The 18,400-nt window shown below is 37.9% G+C and overlaps 1 protein-coding gene across 3 annotated transcripts in view; it reads right to left on the bottom strand.

Annotated features, from left to right (window-relative positions):
- Positions 1-18,400, bottom strand: part of OGDH (oxoglutarate dehydrogenase) — a 105,493-nt gene that overhangs the window by 77,237 nt on the left and 9,856 nt on the right. For all 3 annotated transcript variants that reach the window (XM_069071879.1, XM_069071880.1, XM_069071878.1), the window contains exon 2: positions 9,903-10,151. In XM_069071879.1, the coding sequence (XP_068927980.1) occupies positions 9,903-10,124 (222 nt within the window). In that variant the 5' untranslated portion in view covers positions 10,125-10,151. The remainder of the gene's footprint in view (positions 1-9,902; positions 10,152-18,400) is intronic.

Genomic DNA, 18,400 nt, shown 5'->3' with positions numbered 1-18,400 from the left:
GCTGGAGCTATTAGTTGGGTGCCCTCTCAGAAGCCTTCACTGTCTCTCGCACCTGGTCACACACCCCAGGACCTCCACCCAAGATAGTGATCCAGATCCAAGCAGGTTAAAACAAGAGCAATCACCCCTCAGAATGGTCACTTGGTCCCCCTACTACCTGCAGGCCAGGAGCTCCGAAGCAGCCATGTGGCAGCAGCTGCTGTGCCTCAGCTATTTCTTCCTCCAGGGGCAGAGGCCAGACCGCACTCTCAGTCCCCTTTTTCCCCAAGTCCACACTGACCTTTTACTTTGCCTTTGGCATTTATGGGTTGATAATTCTGGAAACTGCCACAGCTACTGGTGATCCACTCTCCCAAAGATCCATGGCTAATCAGGGCCGCCCTAAGGCTAAAACTATGGCTTATGGGGCTGGGCTCTGCAATGGACCCTTCCTGCCTGGCTGCCTTCACCCAGAGATTTGTTTCTCTCTGTCACTTTGTGGGTTCTGTAGCTCTAAAGTTTGTTCAGAGTCATATTTTATAGGTATTTGAGGTGGTTATGGGGGGAGGTCAGGGTGTTTTCCTGCTTCTATGCCGCCATCTTGGCTCCATCCCTCGGTTCCATCTTTTCAATAGATTTCCCATACTTTCCCCCACAAGTACTATTATCTAGTCAAATTCCTAACAGATCCACAAATATGACTCATCCATTCCCAATGCCCTGCCCTCAATTCTCTCCTTCCTCTGACTTCTCAACCCATTCAAATCCTGCTCATCTTTGTGCTAGCTTAAACTACATCTCTTCTGTGAAGGCTTCTTAGCCTACTCCATGAGTCAGTGTTCTCTCTTCTATAACATAGCTATACTATAACATACAATCTAGTACTTACCTTTTTACTGTCCCACAGTTTCCTAATGTGTGTTAGATTTACCTCTTTAACCACAATGTAAGCTCTTCAAAGGTATTCATTCCCCCAAAGAGTTCTTCCCACAGTGCTGAGGACAGGGTAAGTACCTGAACACACATTTTATTGATTAAAAACAGAAATTCTTCAGATTTTTCCCTTCCCAAAGATGAAGACTGCCAAGGCATAGCTTCAAAAATGCAGTAAGAGTTGTAATTGAGGGAAATCCCACATAAAGGAACCACATCTCCTATCTAAGAAAAAAAATCTCTAATTTAAAACTATTCCTAAGGAAGCTCATAAATAACACATTTACAAAAAGGCAATTAAAAGTACTCCTCAGTGGGAGGTGCAAAGAAAAGTATCCTTATTTACTACAGGCTTCCAAAATCAAGTAGTACAACACAAACAGTAGATTAAAAAACCCTGCTACTTTGCAGATATCTATTTATTTTTCCTGCTGAGAACAAGTCTCTGCACTTTGACACAAGATTGGATTATAATACAAGCCCTGCAGGGCATATTTCAAGAATATAATAATAATAGCTAGTGTTTATATAGCATGTATTATTGCCAGTGTTGTACTAAGACTTTTACAAATATCACATTTGATCCTCATAGCAATCTTGGAAAAGTATGTGCTATTATTATCCCCATTTTACAAATAAGGAAACTGAGGCAAACAGGGATTAAGTGATTTGCCCAGGGTCTCACAGCTAGCAAATTATCTGAGGCCAGATTGTAATTTCCTGACTCCAGGCCTGGCTCTCTACCTACTGCACCACCCAGCTGCTTTTAAATCATACTCAGACATAGGTCAGTCTTGCTTTCAACAAACACATTAGTGCAAATCAGCATCTTCTCCCTGTACTGGGAAACTGGTGCCTTCAATTTCCCATCAGCTGCTTTGCTTGGTTTGGACTCCACAAATATCAGGTTTCACCCAGGATAAACTCATCACCAGAAATCTCATCATCATGGAGGCTGCTTCAGGTATGGTATTCAAGTTGCCTCTTCCCTCTGATTTTGGAGGACAGAGCAAAAAAGCTCCTCCCAAAGCCTCTCTTTATAGAGGTCTCCGAATTTCCAATCAATTGTTCATCTTCCATGAGTTGTTCTGCTTGGTTAGACTCCCCATCTGGAGCCTTTTCCCCCTTTCAGCTCCTTTTTTGTGTATTATCTTCCCCACCTTGATAGTAAGCTCCTTGAGGGCAGGGATGGTCTTTTTAAAATTTGTATCCCTAGTACAGTGCCTAACTCATAGTAGGTGATTAATAAATGTTTACTGACTAATTGGTACTCCACTAGTCTATTTTCTCCCTTTTATACCTGGAATGGCAGAAACTTAATAGAATGGTTTTATGAATTTGAAAAGGTTAAAGGCAAACTGCCTAGGTTTGGAATAGCTTATGCTATTGTGCAATTCTGTCAAACTTGCTCTATTAGTTTTTCAAGGTAATTTTTTATACCACCTACTTAGATGCCTTATCATGTGGTAGAGTTGACTATGGGTTCTCAAAGGGAATGCCAGTGGAGAAAAAGCTCCAGGAATAGCCACACCAAGCAAGAAAGGCTTCTAGAATGCTTCCTGACTGCATGCTTGTTTAAGAACCAGTCTAGTTAAAGATGAGGAGGGTTAATCATTAGCAGGTTGACCAACAGGTAATGAATTCTTTGGCCATGGAGACCTATTCTTATATCTGATGCTTCTAAAATGATTTTAAAAAACCATCTTTTCTACATCCACATATTGTAGAATAAAATGATGCTTATTAAAATGTTTACAACACTTACAGAAGATAAGCAAGGAATGTTATGAGTGAGAACCAAGAAAAATAAAAGCATTAAGTTGGCTCAATAAGAGCAGGAAAAAAAAGCAAATTAGAGGGCAAAAAAGGCTGAAGGGAAAAGTCACAAATAGGAGCTAGAATTTAGGAATACAAGGCAGGACTTGGGAGGAAAAGATAAGAAAACAATCAGGAAAGCAAACAGAAGTCAAGCCCAGGGGGGAAAAAAGGTGTGATGACTGAAAGTAGTGAAAAAAGGGACAGGAAAAAAAAAGACTCCAAACACTGCCACCCCCCCACACCCCACATATATGTGATACATAAACCAATTTAATGATTTATAAAGATATCAAATATCAGACCTTCAGAGGAACCCCTACACTTCTACAGGGTCAAATACTGGTAAATTAGTTACAGAAAACTGCCAACTGGTCTTTTTTGGTTTAATCCCTCTACTTTTTCCTCTTGATTCTATCTTAACACACCACTGACCCCAACTCTGGAGCCTGCCTCACTGACCAACTTAATCATTTTTATTTTCTTCATATCTGCTGGTTCCTTCCCAGTTGCCAACAAGTGCTCAAATTCTCTATTTAAAAAAAAAAAACAACAACCCTTCCCTTAACCCTGTCATTTGCTACTGTCCTATACTACCTCTACTTCTCCAGTTGGCACTTACTCCCAACCCCACATAACCCCCTCAGGCCTTAATCTCTTGCGATTTAGCTTCCAAACCCAACACAATGGAAATTGCTCTTTCAAAGATCAGCAATGACCGGTTAATGACTAAAATTGACAATATTTCCTCATTCTAATTGCAGCATTTAACACATCATATCCACCCCACATCTTCCTCAATATTTTCTTTTACCTCAGTCTCAGTGATGTGTCACTGCTCTCTTACCTGGTTAACCACATTCACTCTTCTGCTGGCTCATCATCCCTAGCAAAAAAAACCTGATCCTTCTACAAACTTCCCACATTCTTGCTGATGGCACCTTGATCTTCCCATTCTTCCCTTGACTCTTCTCTCTCCCTCACACTTAAATTCAGTTCAAACAATACATAAGTGTAGGGCACTATTAGGTACTATGGATTCAAAAGTAAAACAACAACAAAAAAAAAGCCCCTGCCCTCAGGACAGCTAGGTGGCACAGTGAAGAGAGCACCAGTCCTAGAATTGGGAGGACCTGAGTTCAAATTCAGCCTCAGGCACTTAATACGTACAAGCTGTGTGACCTTGGGCAAGTCACTTAACCCTAATTGCCCTGCCTTCCCCCTCCAAAAAGAAAAAAAAAAGCCCCTGCCCTCAAAGATATCCAAAGATAATACAAGGGAATCTGATTTGGGTGTAAGCATTAACTGTGAAGAAGAGAAATCATGAAAGGCCTATCATAGGAGGTGGCATCAGAATTGAGGCTTAAAGGAAACTTTTCTGTTCATCCTTCACATAGTTGTCAAAGTTCCCAAGGCCCAGCTCTGACTTCACTCCCAGCTCAAACACCTTTAATGGCACCCTATTTCCTTTAAATACAAACTCCTTAAAGCTATCTGTAGTCATAGAAAAAAAATGCTCTAAATCAATATTGATTAGATAAATGCAAATTAAAATAGCTCTGAGGTCATATCACACCTATCAGGTTGGCTAACACGACAGGAAAATGATAAATGTTGGAGAAGATTGGGAAAATTGGAACACCAATGCATTGTTGGTGGAGTTGTGAACTGATCCAACCATTCTGGAGAGCAATTTGGAACATTGCCCAAAGGGCTATAAAACTATGCATACTCTTTGATCCAACAATAACAATACTAGGTCTGTATCCCAAAGAGATCATAAAAGAAGGAAAAGGACACACATGTACAAAAATATTTATAGTAGCTCTTTGTGGTGGCCAATAATTGGAAACTGAGGGGATGCCCATCAATTGGGGAATGGCTGAACAAGCTGTGTTATATGAATGTAATGGAATTCTATTGTTTCATAAGAAATGATGAACAGATGGTTTTAAGAAAAATCTGGAAAAAATTTACATGAACTAATGATGAGTGAAGTGAGCAGAACCAGGAGAAATCGTACACAGTAACAACAACACTATGTGATGACCAACTTTGACAGGCTGAGCTCTTTTCAGGATTGCAATGATCTAAGTTTTACAGAACAAATCCTTTTATTAAGGGGATTTGTTCTATGAAGTTTGGATTCAGTCAAAAGCCTACACCTGAGGAACTAGAGGACCACATGTGGCCTTGGGGACGAAGGTTCTCCACCCCCTGATCTAAGACATCCAAAAAACTCATGATGGAAAATCATATCCACATCCAGAGAAAGAATTATGGAGTCTTAATGAAGATCACAGCATATTATTTTCTCTCCTTTTTTCTTTTTTATCTTCTTTTGGTTTTTCCCTTTTGTTCCGATTCTTTCACAACATGACTAATGTGAAAATATGTGTAATATAATCTTACATGTATTGCCTACATCAGATTGCAGACTGTCTTGAGGAGGGGAAAAATTTAGAACTCAAAATCTTATAAAAGGAAATGTTGAAAACTAAAAATAAACAAGCAAAGAAGAAAGATTTTCTTAAAAAAATAAATAAAACTCCTCATCCTAGTACTTGAGGCCCTCTACAATTTGGTTCTATCTATCCAGGATTTTTTCACTGTGCTCTTCCTCTGGTATACAATGTTCTCCCAGTTCTTGACTATTAGAAGTCCCCCCCCCCTAACTCCCATGTCCTCCTTTCTCATTTCCATCTTTCAGAATTCCTCTTGTTTCAGCTCAGGTGTCATCTTTTCCATGAAACCTTTGCTGGTTTCCCTATGTGAAAGTATTCTCCTTTGCCTCCACTTTTCCTAAAAGCTTTATCTGGATCTCTTTCTCTTTTGCTCCCATCACACATTACTTTGCTTAACCTTTATCTGCCTATTATAGTATAAATTGCTTGAGGGTAAGGACTGTTATTTTAAAAATCTTTATAACCCCAATACCTAGCACACTGCCTCCTAAAAGAGAACTTAATTACTGAATTGCTAGTTGAGTTAGCTCAAGACCACAGCAGACTTCCTCTAAGTTTCTTGCCACCTGGAGCAGGGCAGGGACCCAAAATCAAATGAATGACTAATTATTCTGTTTTCAGTTCTCCATGTTAGGGCTTCCCTCCATTAAAACAACATCAATGACAGCATTTCCCTCCATTATAGCCTGGAATTTTTTTTTTTTAAAGCTATCGGAGTTAAGTAACTTGCTCGAGTTACACGGCCAGTTATTTCTGGGTGTGGTGCTGAGTATCTGAGCCCAGATTTGATCCAGGTCATCCCGACACTGGAGCCAGTGCTCTTACTCGCTGAGCCACCTGGCTGCCCCTTTAAACTTTTTTTTTTTTGCCTTTTGGAGAGCAATTGGGGTTAAGTAACTTGCCCAAGGTTACAAGGCTAGTATTTTTGTGTGGGTGTTAAGTGTCTCAGGCCGGAACCGAACTCGGGTTCTCCCAATTCCAAGGCCGCGGCTTTACTCACCACCTAACCGCCCCTTAGTAAATTTTTTTTTATAAAATCAAAGGACCAACCCTCTAGAACTGGAAGGGACCACAAAGGACCTAGATTAACCCTCTTTTGAGGAACAAGGTTAGTACAATAACCTGGTCAGGCCACCTAGGGAGATCTAGACTAGGGATTCAGGTTCCAGAGCTAGGACAGTTGACATTATACTGATCTGTCTCCCTCCCACATCATCCAGTACAACTATCCAGGTGCAATTCTACCCCACCCCCATTGCTTAACACTTAAACACCTTTGTTCTCTGAGGCTTTTAAGGCGCTGCTTCACAAGAGTCTTCAGTCTCATTTGCCCATAACTTTGCTACAGCATGGAAGCAGGGGGAGGCAAAGTAAGGTAAAGAATGGGACAAAACCTGGACATGGTGATTAAAATATCCTTTTTTCTTTGAAGAGAAAATAGAAAGCTCATTTGACCATTTAATCCCATAGGACTACTGTCTTTCCTTATAATTCCTCCTAAAACTGCAGGGTAAGCCCAAAATAAGAATTCTTATAAGAAAAACCAAACCAAACCAGGCAGATTTTGTTTTTAAGCCAAGAAGCTTCACTGAACAGCTTTCATTTCCAGGTTAGCGGAAGTCAAATGGACATGAAGACTATCTACATATTTAAATGGTTATCATGCTTACAAACAGAAATATGATCTTATAATGCTCACAAAGAGATGTGCTTTCAAAATGAACATGACATATTGAAACCCAGGACATAACTGTAGTCATACAGTCTCAAAATAAAGTAGTTTGCTTTCCTTAAAAAAAAAAACCCACAAGTAAAATCAATTTAACAAATCATTCATATCATCTGACTCTCAATTAAGTGGTCATGGTGGAGAAAAAAAATTCCATTAAGTTTAAATTCAGATTATCTGTTTTATATAGGGTTATCTGTGTGCACGCTCATGTAAGCACATATGTTGATTCTTTTAAAGCTGAGGCCAGGAATGGTTTATCTTTAGATGTGCTTTACATACTGCACCTTAAATATCTTGAAAAAAAAATTTTTTTTGCTTTTTGGAGGGCAATTGGGGTTAAGTAACTTGCCCAAGGTCACACGTGTGTGTGTGTGTGTGTGTGTGTGTGTGTGTGTGTGAAGAGTCTGAGGCCGGATCTGAACTCAGGTCCTCCTGACTCCAGGGCCTGCACTCTACTCACTTTGCCACCTAGCTGCCCCTTGGAATTTTAATAATATCAGATGGTGCCAAATATCAAAGAAGTGTTTGCTGAACACCTGATCCTATGAGCAATGTCATACTGCAGCCCTTTCCTTGTCTAATAATCCAGATACATCCCCTTCCAGAGCCCAGTTTTGCTTTTCACAGACTTTAAGAACAGCTGTCCCATTTATTTACATAGACTGAAGCCCTATGATACACATAATTAAGACTTTTGCTAAATTCTTTTCCCCTTCTCTTTTATTCTTTGTTATATGGGATGGCTCTCTTAAAAGAGGATTACTAGAAAATATAAATGATATAGAAAAGCTATCAAAAAATTTAATTTTTTAAAATTTGAGTTATGCTTTTAAATTTTTTTACATGAATAGAGCATTATTATGCTGAAAATTACTCCAAAATAAATGCATGGGTCTTAAAGTGTTCTAATTTCATTCCTTCTCATCCAATGAAAATTTTTATAAGAACTAGACTATACAGACCCTAAAATGGGATATTCTCTTAACTGAACTACCTATACCAAATTTCATAATAGAGAGAATCTCAAAATGATCTGCTCCTGAAAATAAAAATCTCTCTATATACTTTTTTTTTTTTGCTTTCTGGGAAGGCAGTTGGGGTTAAGTGACTTGCCCAAGGTCACACGGCTAGTTTTTTTTTTGTGTTAAGTGTCTGAGGCTGGATTTAAGCTCAGGTCCTTCTGACTCCAGGGCCAGTGCTCTATTCACTGTACCACTTAGTCGCCCCTCTCTATATACTTTTGATAACAATTAATTTCTAAGATGATGAAACGAGATAAAAGACTATTTGTACAAGGTGTTTCTGGGCAGGTAACTTATAAACTGAACAAAACTCCAATGTCATAAAAAGCCAGGCATCATCTTATGTATACATCAGAGAACAAGGGCAACATGACTACTTCCTCATCTCACTTGAATGATATAAAACCCCCTCCCTCAAGGGAAACTGATAGCTATAGTTAGTTTTCTACCCACTAGTACAAAGCTCTTACTTTAAAATCCTAGCCAAGCTATCATTTATAAGACTGTTCTTTATGTCCCCCAAATTGCTAGATAGCACATTATGAGTGTAAATGTACTAATTATGTGACATGTCATTTCTGGACATTTGAATCATTTATCAGATTACCAAGCAGAACAGATTATTTTAAGGTACTCTGAATCCTGGAACTTTGGCTTCAAAACTCCAGGTGTAAATAGCTTCTACAATAGTTGCCATGAAACCTAAATAAGGCTCTCACTCCCACCACTATCCCATGAAAAAAAATGGAAATGCCAATAGAGTAGATCACGCTATCACATAAAAGTTATTCAACTATTTCCTAGGCATTTTGGCAGATCCATTTTTAAAGTACAGGTAAACTTCAATCTATAGACTATGCCTGTTGGCCCATTGTGAAGGTGAAACTGAAAAAGGAAAAGCATCTTTGTAACTGTAGAGAGTTGCCTTAAGCTATGAGAGGTTAAGTGACATACCTAGGGTCACACAAACAGTATATGTCAGAGGCAGAATTTGAATCCAGGTTTTTCCTACTCCAAGGCAGGCTCTCTATCTACTATACAATACTGCCTCTTTAATATACATTATAAAAAATATACACATAAAAATATATTGTAAATTACAAATATTATAAATATATGTAATTGTAGTCATATAAATCAGAACTACTTACTTTCATAATTTTCCCCTATCATCTTTTCCACAAATTTATATTCACTTAAAACCTAAGAAATAGTCGTTAAATCTGAATTTAAACCCCCACCTCTGGAAGGGAACTTAAAATGTAAGCTTCAGATTTCTATTAGAAGAATGAAAACATACTGGGATGTACAAACATTAGATCCTAACACCTGTTAGTGTTTCCTCTTGAAATTATCCTGTATTTGCATTGCATAGTTATATCATAATGTCTCCTATTAGAACTTAAATTCCCTTAAGGACAGAACTGTTTCATTTATTTTTGTCTTTGTGTACCTAATAGCACATAATAATTACTTAATACTTACTGACAGATTATATAAGGATATTCATAAAAACATGAAAATATACATGTTCATAGTACTAGCAAAAAAAGGCCTCCATGAACATCCCACCCCATGTGCTTCCTTTTTATGACACACTTCACCCCAAAAGCAAATCCTGAGTGAGATCCTTGATGGAGGCAAAAGCACTTTCTTGTATTCTTCGTAGACAAATTTGAATTTTGAAAGTTGATTATTCCATGGGCTTAGTGCTTCCAAAGCTTATCAGACTTCAGCCAGGCCTCCAGAGAATGCTGTTTTTGTGCATCCAGATGCTGAAGGAGTCAAATTTGTTGTCTGATGTACAAGAACTGAATGGTGCAGGCCTTCCATGCTGCTTTCTTATTTGGTGACTCCATCAGATAAATGCACTTACCTGAAATCGATCACTGAATTGCTCAAATCAGTACACCTGATATGATGAAGAAAAGTTGATGCTGGGGAGCTCTTTCTTACCTTATGTACACTTTTGGGGTTTTCCAACCAAGCATAGTACATTTCCTCCACATAATTTGAACTAGTCCCACTCAAAAAGGGCTCAGCAGCCACAGGTGCACCATAGCACCTAATTTGCTGAAACGTCCTAGCTGCTGCTGGCCTGTTCTGTGCAAGTGTCTTAACAGTCTGTGAGGCCGTCAACGGCCTCAATTTAGCAGCACAAGTCCGTAAATGAAACATTTTTGTCCTGAAGCCTCACACGAGCTCCTGTTGAAATAGGAATAAACAAAACAGTATTTAAGAAGTAAGACAATTGGGATAAAGAGAAAAATACATCTTTTTAGACTTAAAATTCTATTAACTTGGTTCCATCAGAGGTCCTACTCCAAATCTCCACCCCTAGGATGTAGAGGTAAGCCTGGGTCCTCAAATGCTATGCCAAGGGTGCACAATATTAATTGTTAACATTTATACAGGGCTTTGCAAAAAAAAATATGGTTTGCAAAAAGCTTCATATACATATATTTTCTCAATCGATCCTCATAAACCTGTGAGGATCCCCATTTTAAAGATGAAGAAACTTGGCTCACATAGCTCGTAAATGTCTGAGGCCAGATTTGGACACAGGCTTTCCTAACTTCAAATCCAGTGGTCTATCTACTATACTATCTGTCAAATTCTGATAATTGTTAACCTCATAAAATGAATCTCTTAAGGGCAGAGACCATTTCATTTTTGTCTTTGTATCCCCAGAGTTTGGCGCATGGTAGTGGCTTAATAAATGCTTACAGATTGATGACTGATGAATATAGGCCTGGTGACATACACACTATTTGTCTGCTATTCAAGGACCAGCATAGCTAAACTCAGAAAGGTCTATTACCAGGCTAGTCACACAAGTCTCAAAAATCATCTATTAAACCACAGAAGGGGTGTCATCAGGAAATTACAGTTCCTCTGATTATTACTTTGGTTATTCAGGAGAAAAATTATGGTCACCAAAACTGGCTGCATAGATGTGGCACCAAAAAAAGAGAAGACAACCCAAATTTATAGTGATATTGGGAAATGACAGAACATATTGTGGTATATCAATATAATGGAATACTTTTGTATATGAAAAATACAAAAATGAAGACTATAAAGTAACAAGGAAAGACAAGAGATAGAGAATAATTTGAAATTTATTGCTTTACATGCAATCATTTAAAAAGTTCTGTTTCTTTGAATGTTTCATAGATACCCAAAGTTGAAATAAAAAATGACAGAAATAAAACCTTAAATCCAGAATTACCTTTAGTAGTAGTGTGTAATCAGTATTTGGCACACTGGACAAAATGAGGAGCAAAATAAGTGATTAAGTCAAATCAAAGTAACACATTTTGAGAGTCTACTGCGTATAAGTTACCATACTAATCTTTTGGGGAGATAAAAGAAGACAGGGGGTGCTAGGTGGCACCGGCACCTGGAGTCAGGAGGACCTGAGTTCAAATCCAGCCTCAGACACTTGACACACTATGTGACCTTGGGCAAGTCACTTAACCCCAATTGCCCTACCCTCCCCCTCTCCAAAAAAAGCAAAAAAAAAAAAAAGTCAGACATTACTGAATAAAAACTAAGTCTTAAAAAAAAAAAAGAATAAGATAATCCCTACCCTCAGAGGCTTACAAAATGATTGGGAAAACATGAGATCAATTTAAGGGAAATTAATAATAATTTAAAAGTTCAAGATGCCATGGGGTGGCATATAATATAATAAATGGATATAACATAAATAGGATAAGTACAATTGAATCTCATAGAACGGAGAAGTTGAATGTATATTTGTCTTTTTGTTCTTTATCAATACTTTACTCAACTTTTAATTCATTTTAGTAAAAATAAAAGAGAATTTGTTTTTATATGCAGATTTCAAATGGATGACAGCCACCACATTTTAAGAAGCAAAGTCCTCACTAATACACAAAAGATCAGCCTCACAAAGGAAAGGGAAAAATTTGGGGCTTGGGTTCCTGGGTGAGGTATATAGGGCAGAATATGGTTTAAAAGAAAGAGAAGCTCCAGATGAGGAAAGCTGAACTCTAGTAGCACCAATGGTCTCAAGAGAGTTCACATAGATCTGATAGATGGGATTACAGCAGCAATTACTTCACTGGTTAGTGTGGGAGAATATTAAAACCCTTTTTAGCTTCTTTAGAATATTTTCCTCTAAAGTCCTTTTTTTCTTTTTCTTTTTTGGAGGGGGGAAGGCAGGGCAACCAAGCTTAAGTGACTTGCCCAAGGTCACACGGCTAGTAAGTGTTAAGTGTCTGAGGCCGGATTTGAACTCAGGTCCTCCTGACTCCAGGGCTGGTGGCTCTATTCACCATGCCACCTAGCCACCCCCTCTAAATCCCTTTTCAAAATTCTAGGAAAAGTCCTTTGGATCAAAAGGCTTTTCTCAGGAAAATGGAATTGGGTTTTTAATAAAAGCCAATTTAAATAAAATAAAGCCTTTTAATAAAGAATAACTCTTGTTTATATCATTGCCTTCCCCAATGAAGGGATTTAGTTCTTGACTCATCTAAAAGGTCTACCAGAAGTGATTGGTGAGCTAGCACTCACTCTTCTCCACTGGGAAAGGATTAAAGTATCATCGGAAAGGAGAAAGTCCCCTCATTTGATTCTAGGAGTAAGAAGAGCTGTCCAGGAGGAAAGGTATAACAACTTGGTTACTCAGTTCTGGAATGTTAACCCAGATTGTCATTCATTCGATCAATAAACATTTATTAAGCACCTACTATATGCCAAGTACTGTGCCAAGCACTGTGGACACAAAGAAAGCCAGAGTCCCTGCCCTCAAGGAGTTTATAATCTAATGGGGAAGACAACACGAAAACAATTACATATAAACAAGATAAATTGGAAATAATCAATATAGGAAAGACACTAGAATTAAGGGCAGCTAGGTGGTGCAATGAGTAGAGCATTGGCCCTGGAGTCAAAAGGACCTGAGTTCAAATCCAACCTCAGACACTTAACACAAAAACTAGCGGTGTGACCTGGGGCAAGTCACTTAACCCCAACTGTCCTCCAAAAAAGCAAAAAGAAAAAGAAAAAAAAAGGCTTCCTTTAGGGAAGGTGGGATTTGAGTCAACACTTGAAGGAAGTCAGGAGAGGTAGACAGGGAGAGAGAAAACACCGACAAGAGGCAGACACAAACTCAAGAAAACAGATAAGTGACAATGCAAAGAACAAACATCAAATGTTACCCTTTTAGAAGATGTATCATTGTGGGCTGGAGACAATCTTTAAAACCCTTAATGGAAGAGACAGAAATTCAGCTGGCTAGAATGACTAATTAGGGGAATTTATATATATATAAAATTATATATAAATATATATTCTTTAGAATATTTTCCTGTAAAACCCTTATATATATATATATATGTGTGTATATATATATATATATATATATATATATATATATATATATATATACACACACACACACATATATATAAATAGAATTAGGCATTTCAGGTTAAGAATACTATTCCAAAAATCATCACTGCAGTAAAGGGGAGCACTGCAACAGAAGTCTACAGATCTGTGTTCAACTCCAGGGTACAACACTTACTAACTGTAAGATATTAAACTCTCTTCTGGCCTCAGTGTCCTTATCTGTAAAATGGGGGTAATATTTATAATTACTTCCCTGCCCTTTCACAGAATGGACTTTGTAAACTTTCTAAGTGCTATATAAATATAAGCTTACTGATAAACATAGTAGTAATAATAATTATAATAATACCTAGCATTCAAGGTTTGCAAAATGCTTTACAAATATATTATTTTAAACTTACAAAAATCTTGAGAGGTGGATGCTATTATTATTCTCGTTTTATGAATGAGGAAACAGACCCAAAGAGGGTCATAAAAAGGCAGGCATCATCTTATTATATACAAAACAGAGCACAAGGGCATCATGACTACTTCCTCATCTCACTTGAATGATATAAAAACTTCCTCTTCAAGGGAAATTGATAGCTACAGCCAGTAAGCTGTTACATTAAAACCCTAGCCAAGTTATCATTTATAAGACTCTTCTTTATGTTCTCCAAATTGCTAGATAGCATATTGTGAGGAATGAAGGCTTAAGAGTTCTAGTCATGAAGGAAAAATAGTATCTGGGAGAGTTAATGATACAGAATAATCATAAATTGTTAGTGTTATATGAAACTGTGGAAACTTAGTTGTTCATAAAAATACAAATGTTATGACTTTATTTGCAAGTGTGCAAACATGAGATAATTCTCAAAATGGAACATATAGTTCTTATTGGTGACAATTTAATTTATAAAATGGTACTATTAATGAATCATTCATTTCAGGTGCAAATCACAAAACTAATATGTAATTATAATGACCAAGTTTAGCACTAGAGAAAATCTCTTCCTTCTTTGAAGAAAGGTGAAAGACTGTGAATGTGATATGTAGCAGATACTCTCAGACTTGACTGGTATTGGTTAGTTTTACTAACTGCCTTTTTTTGTTTTTATTCTTTGTTAGACTCGGTGGCTCAGTGAGTAGAAGAGGAGGGAGAGAATATAGGAAATAAAGATGAAATGGAAACAAAAGATATCAATAAAATTTTTTTTTTAAGTTACAAACCTAAGCACTTGATCAAACAGGAACAACTCTTAGTATTTCTCCAAACTTATATTTTCAACTGATTCCTTAAAATGCTCTCCAATAAGGAAAGGTTGACTGAAAAGACAAATTTAGTATTACTATCTGTAGGCCTTTAGATATAAATTTTAAAAATATGTGGCTTTCATGCAAAATGCCCGATTACCTGTAGCCTGGAATTCGTCCAAAGTATCCAGGTTCCTTCTAAATATCACTATATTAATGATGTACAGAGAGATGATGTATCAGGGAATGTCCACAAAAGTTATTCAGAACATGAATTCTTAGCAGATGTGTCATTGAGAAAAACACTAACCCAGGTTACATCCTCTAAAACACCAGGTGGGCCCATCACTATACTGCCAACTGACACATCACTTTACTAAAGTGGAAAACTTCATTTTCCATTTAATAGTCATCAGTGAGGCTCTTCTTGTATGGTTCAACAATTTCATTAAGAAAATTCTTAATACATGATTGGCAACCACAAAAGTTATCCTGGTTCTTGCAAAACTGCACACAACTTTCTATGATGTTAAAATGCAAATATTCCTTCACTTCTTCCCTAAAGATCTACACTTAGCACTTTTAAAGATCCAAGAAACATAAGTTGAAAGTTGGGGTTGGTGGAAATTTCTTAGCATAAGTTATTTTATGTTTTACACAGACATTAAAAAATCACATCCACTCAGAGATGGAAAAGATCTTTGTCCAATCTAATTAAGCATGATGTAGTGAGGCATGTGGGACCTTGAATCACATGACCTTGGCTTAAAGTTCAGCTTTACTACCTAAGCATAAATGCAGAGTAGTCACTTAACTTCACTGGGCCTGGGTTATCCCACAGGTAAAACTAAGGGACTACACTGGATGACTTCTAAGGGGCCTTTTCTGTTCTAAATGTGTTATTTTATGATGAAACTCCAAACCTAGTACACCTCCACCCCACATTCTTGGGTTGTTGTTTTTTTTGGAGAGGGGAAGGTAGGACAATTGGGGTTAAGCGACTTGCCCAAGGTCACACGGCTAGGGGTGTGTGTGTGTGTGTGTGTGTGTGTGTGTGTGTGTGTGTGTGTGTGAAGTGTCTGAAGCCGGATTTGAACTCGGTCCTCCTGACTCCAGGGCCAGTGCTCTATTCACTGCACCACCTAGCCCCACCCCAAAACGTCTCACTTTAAATAGCTCCAGAATTAGACAATTCTCCAGCCAGAGTCTGACTAGTGAAGTCATCTAGAACTAGAGTCTAGTCTTATTTCCAGCAATTTGGACATTATACTTCCTAGTGAGAGAGGTAGGGTGACAGTATGTAATAAATACTTTTTTGGAAACCCAGAAGACTCCGACCTCAGATATTTACTAGTTGTGTGACTACAGACAAAATCAGAAGTTTAGTTGCCTCATGTGTAATGGGGTAGGGGGTCTTAACATCTCTCTTTCACAATCATGGATCCAGAACTAGAAGGAATCGCAGAGGCCATCAAGTCCATCAAGTCAAGATGTCCTCAGATAAGAGAATTCAGATTCGTTAAGTACATACCCAAGATCACACAGGGAGGGAACAAATGGTAGCACCAACGTTTAGATCACAAGGTCCTCTGACTCCAAAGTCAACTCTCTGCACTGCCCTATTCTGTGGGTGATTGTAAAGAAGCTTGGCCAACCTTAATGTGTTAAATAAATGTGACTTAGTAACTAATATAAAATAGCCTCCCTTTGCTTGGTCTATAAACTTGGATGGTTTAGCCTGGAGAGGAGATATGACTTACTAAAGTGTTGGAGGGCCTTAGAGTCAGAAGGCTCAGAGTTCAAGTCCCTGAACAAGTCACTGAAACTTCTCAACTCAAAAGCAACTCTCTAAGACTATAAAATGAAGAAGAGCTCCTAATATGCATTGGTTCAAGGAGTTTCTTTACTACGTCTTAAATTACTAGTCTCCTTCAAAAGAAAAAAAAAGAAATGGGTAACCTAAGAGTTCCTTAATAGGTCATAATGAACTCACAGTCAATGAAAACCCTTAAGTGTTTTTCAAAAGAACTGCTATCAAACCAGGTTTACTTCATCCTGTTCTGAAAGAATTTATTAAACTTAAGGTGGGATTTACATTTATATTGGCTGAATTTAATTTTGTTGCCTCTGGCCCATCATTCTAACTTACATGGTCATGTTGGGTGGTTTTTTTCCCCCTGGTATTCAATATTTTGGACATGCTTAACTATGAGGCATCTACAACAACCATAATGTTTTCAACCAATAATACCTTAATAAAAATGTTTGACACAATTAAGGCAGGGCAGATTGGCAACGTATTAATCAATAATTTTAGGATATAGTGATACAACTTAGCGGGGAATCTACCTAATTATACCACTGACCTGCTGATATATCTCTATTTTGTCCATAGGAATATCATGAAACTTCATCAACTGCCTTGCTGAAATCTTCTATCTGCTAGTCTCCAAAAGGGAAAGTTATTTTGCCATGACTTATATTTCACAGACCCATGCTATAATTGTCCTAATAGTAACTCCCTCCAGTGTTCCAGGTTATATGGAAACTTACTCCACTAACAGTTAAGGTCTTAAGGAATTGCCTAAAAAGCACATACAAATTAGAAGTCACATAGCTAGGAAGTGCTGACAGCAGCATTTGAACTCATATTTTCCTGTTTCCAAACCCAATAATCTGTCCACTAACTAGTACTGCTACATTGCTTCTAGAAGTATTTTACAGACCCTTAGTCACTCATTCTAATTTACCTATTTGTGAAATCCACCTTTTCCCCCCATTTGAAAATCTGAATAACTTTTGTCTGCCTCCAGCATTCCTGTATCTTTCTCCTACCTCCTTTATTCCAGCAATATTTTAATTTTTTTCCCCCAGAACCCTGGAATATTATTATCCTAATGTTTTTACGGTCACAGTTTCAAAGTAATTTTCTTTGGTGGAAGAGAAACAGAAATAAAACATGAGCTGAATAGCTCTGCCTTCTTCTCTCTGTGCCTGTTGAGACAGGGAATCAAGTGAATATGGCTGGCCTTGAGTTAGTAGGTGACTGAAGGAAGCACCAGGGAGTACAGCAGGCCCAGAATCAAGGCAGGAGTTTCTGAAGACTGACTCCCTACTTCTACAACAACATATTGTTATTAGAGTCCAGGAGAATTATCAATGTACTCCCTAAATTAAACTCGGTATCTCTCTTGACTCAAGACATCTGTTGCTTTTATATTTTCACACAGGCCAACTTCCATACCTTCAATGTATGGCTAGGCATGTATTTGAATTTGTTAACATTTGAAGTTATAATTTGTATAAATTAGGGTTATCAGTTCCAGTCCAATGGAAATATGCAGTTGGAAATCAAATAATGTCACCACCTGGGACCACCTCCCACCCCCTTAATATCTGCCTTCCAAATCCTAATATTCTTTCAAAGTTCAGCTCACATGCCACCTCCTCTGTGAAGGGTTCCCTAATCCCATCCCCTCCACAGGTGCTGTTTTCTGCCCTCAAGTTACCTTGTATTTTCTTATCTGTGTAAATGTTATACTCCCCCACCCTACCACTCCCACCCCTACCTCTAAGAGCAGGAACAATTTCATTTTTGGCTTTATAATCCCAGCTATACAAAGATGTTTAATAAATGTTTATTGAATTGATTACATTATGATTTGTGTCTCACTGCAACTCTGTGGTGCAATGGATAGAGGTTGGATCTATAGTCTGGAAGCCCTGAATTAAAATCAATTAATCAACATTTATTAGGTGCCTATTATATGCCAGGCACTATGGGAGTCACTGGGAATCTGGCCTTCAACACTTACTGTGAGACCCTGAGCAAATCACTT

This window comes from Petaurus breviceps, unplaced genomic scaffold (assembly GCF_028583685.1).
Source record: "Petaurus breviceps papuanus isolate PSGF00001 unplaced genomic scaffold, PetGlider_PUasm1.0 90845, whole genome shotgun sequence".
NCBI lineage: Eukaryota > Metazoa > Chordata > Mammalia > Diprotodontia > Petauridae > Petaurus > Petaurus breviceps.
This window is presented reverse-complemented; position numbering and strand designations above follow the sequence as displayed.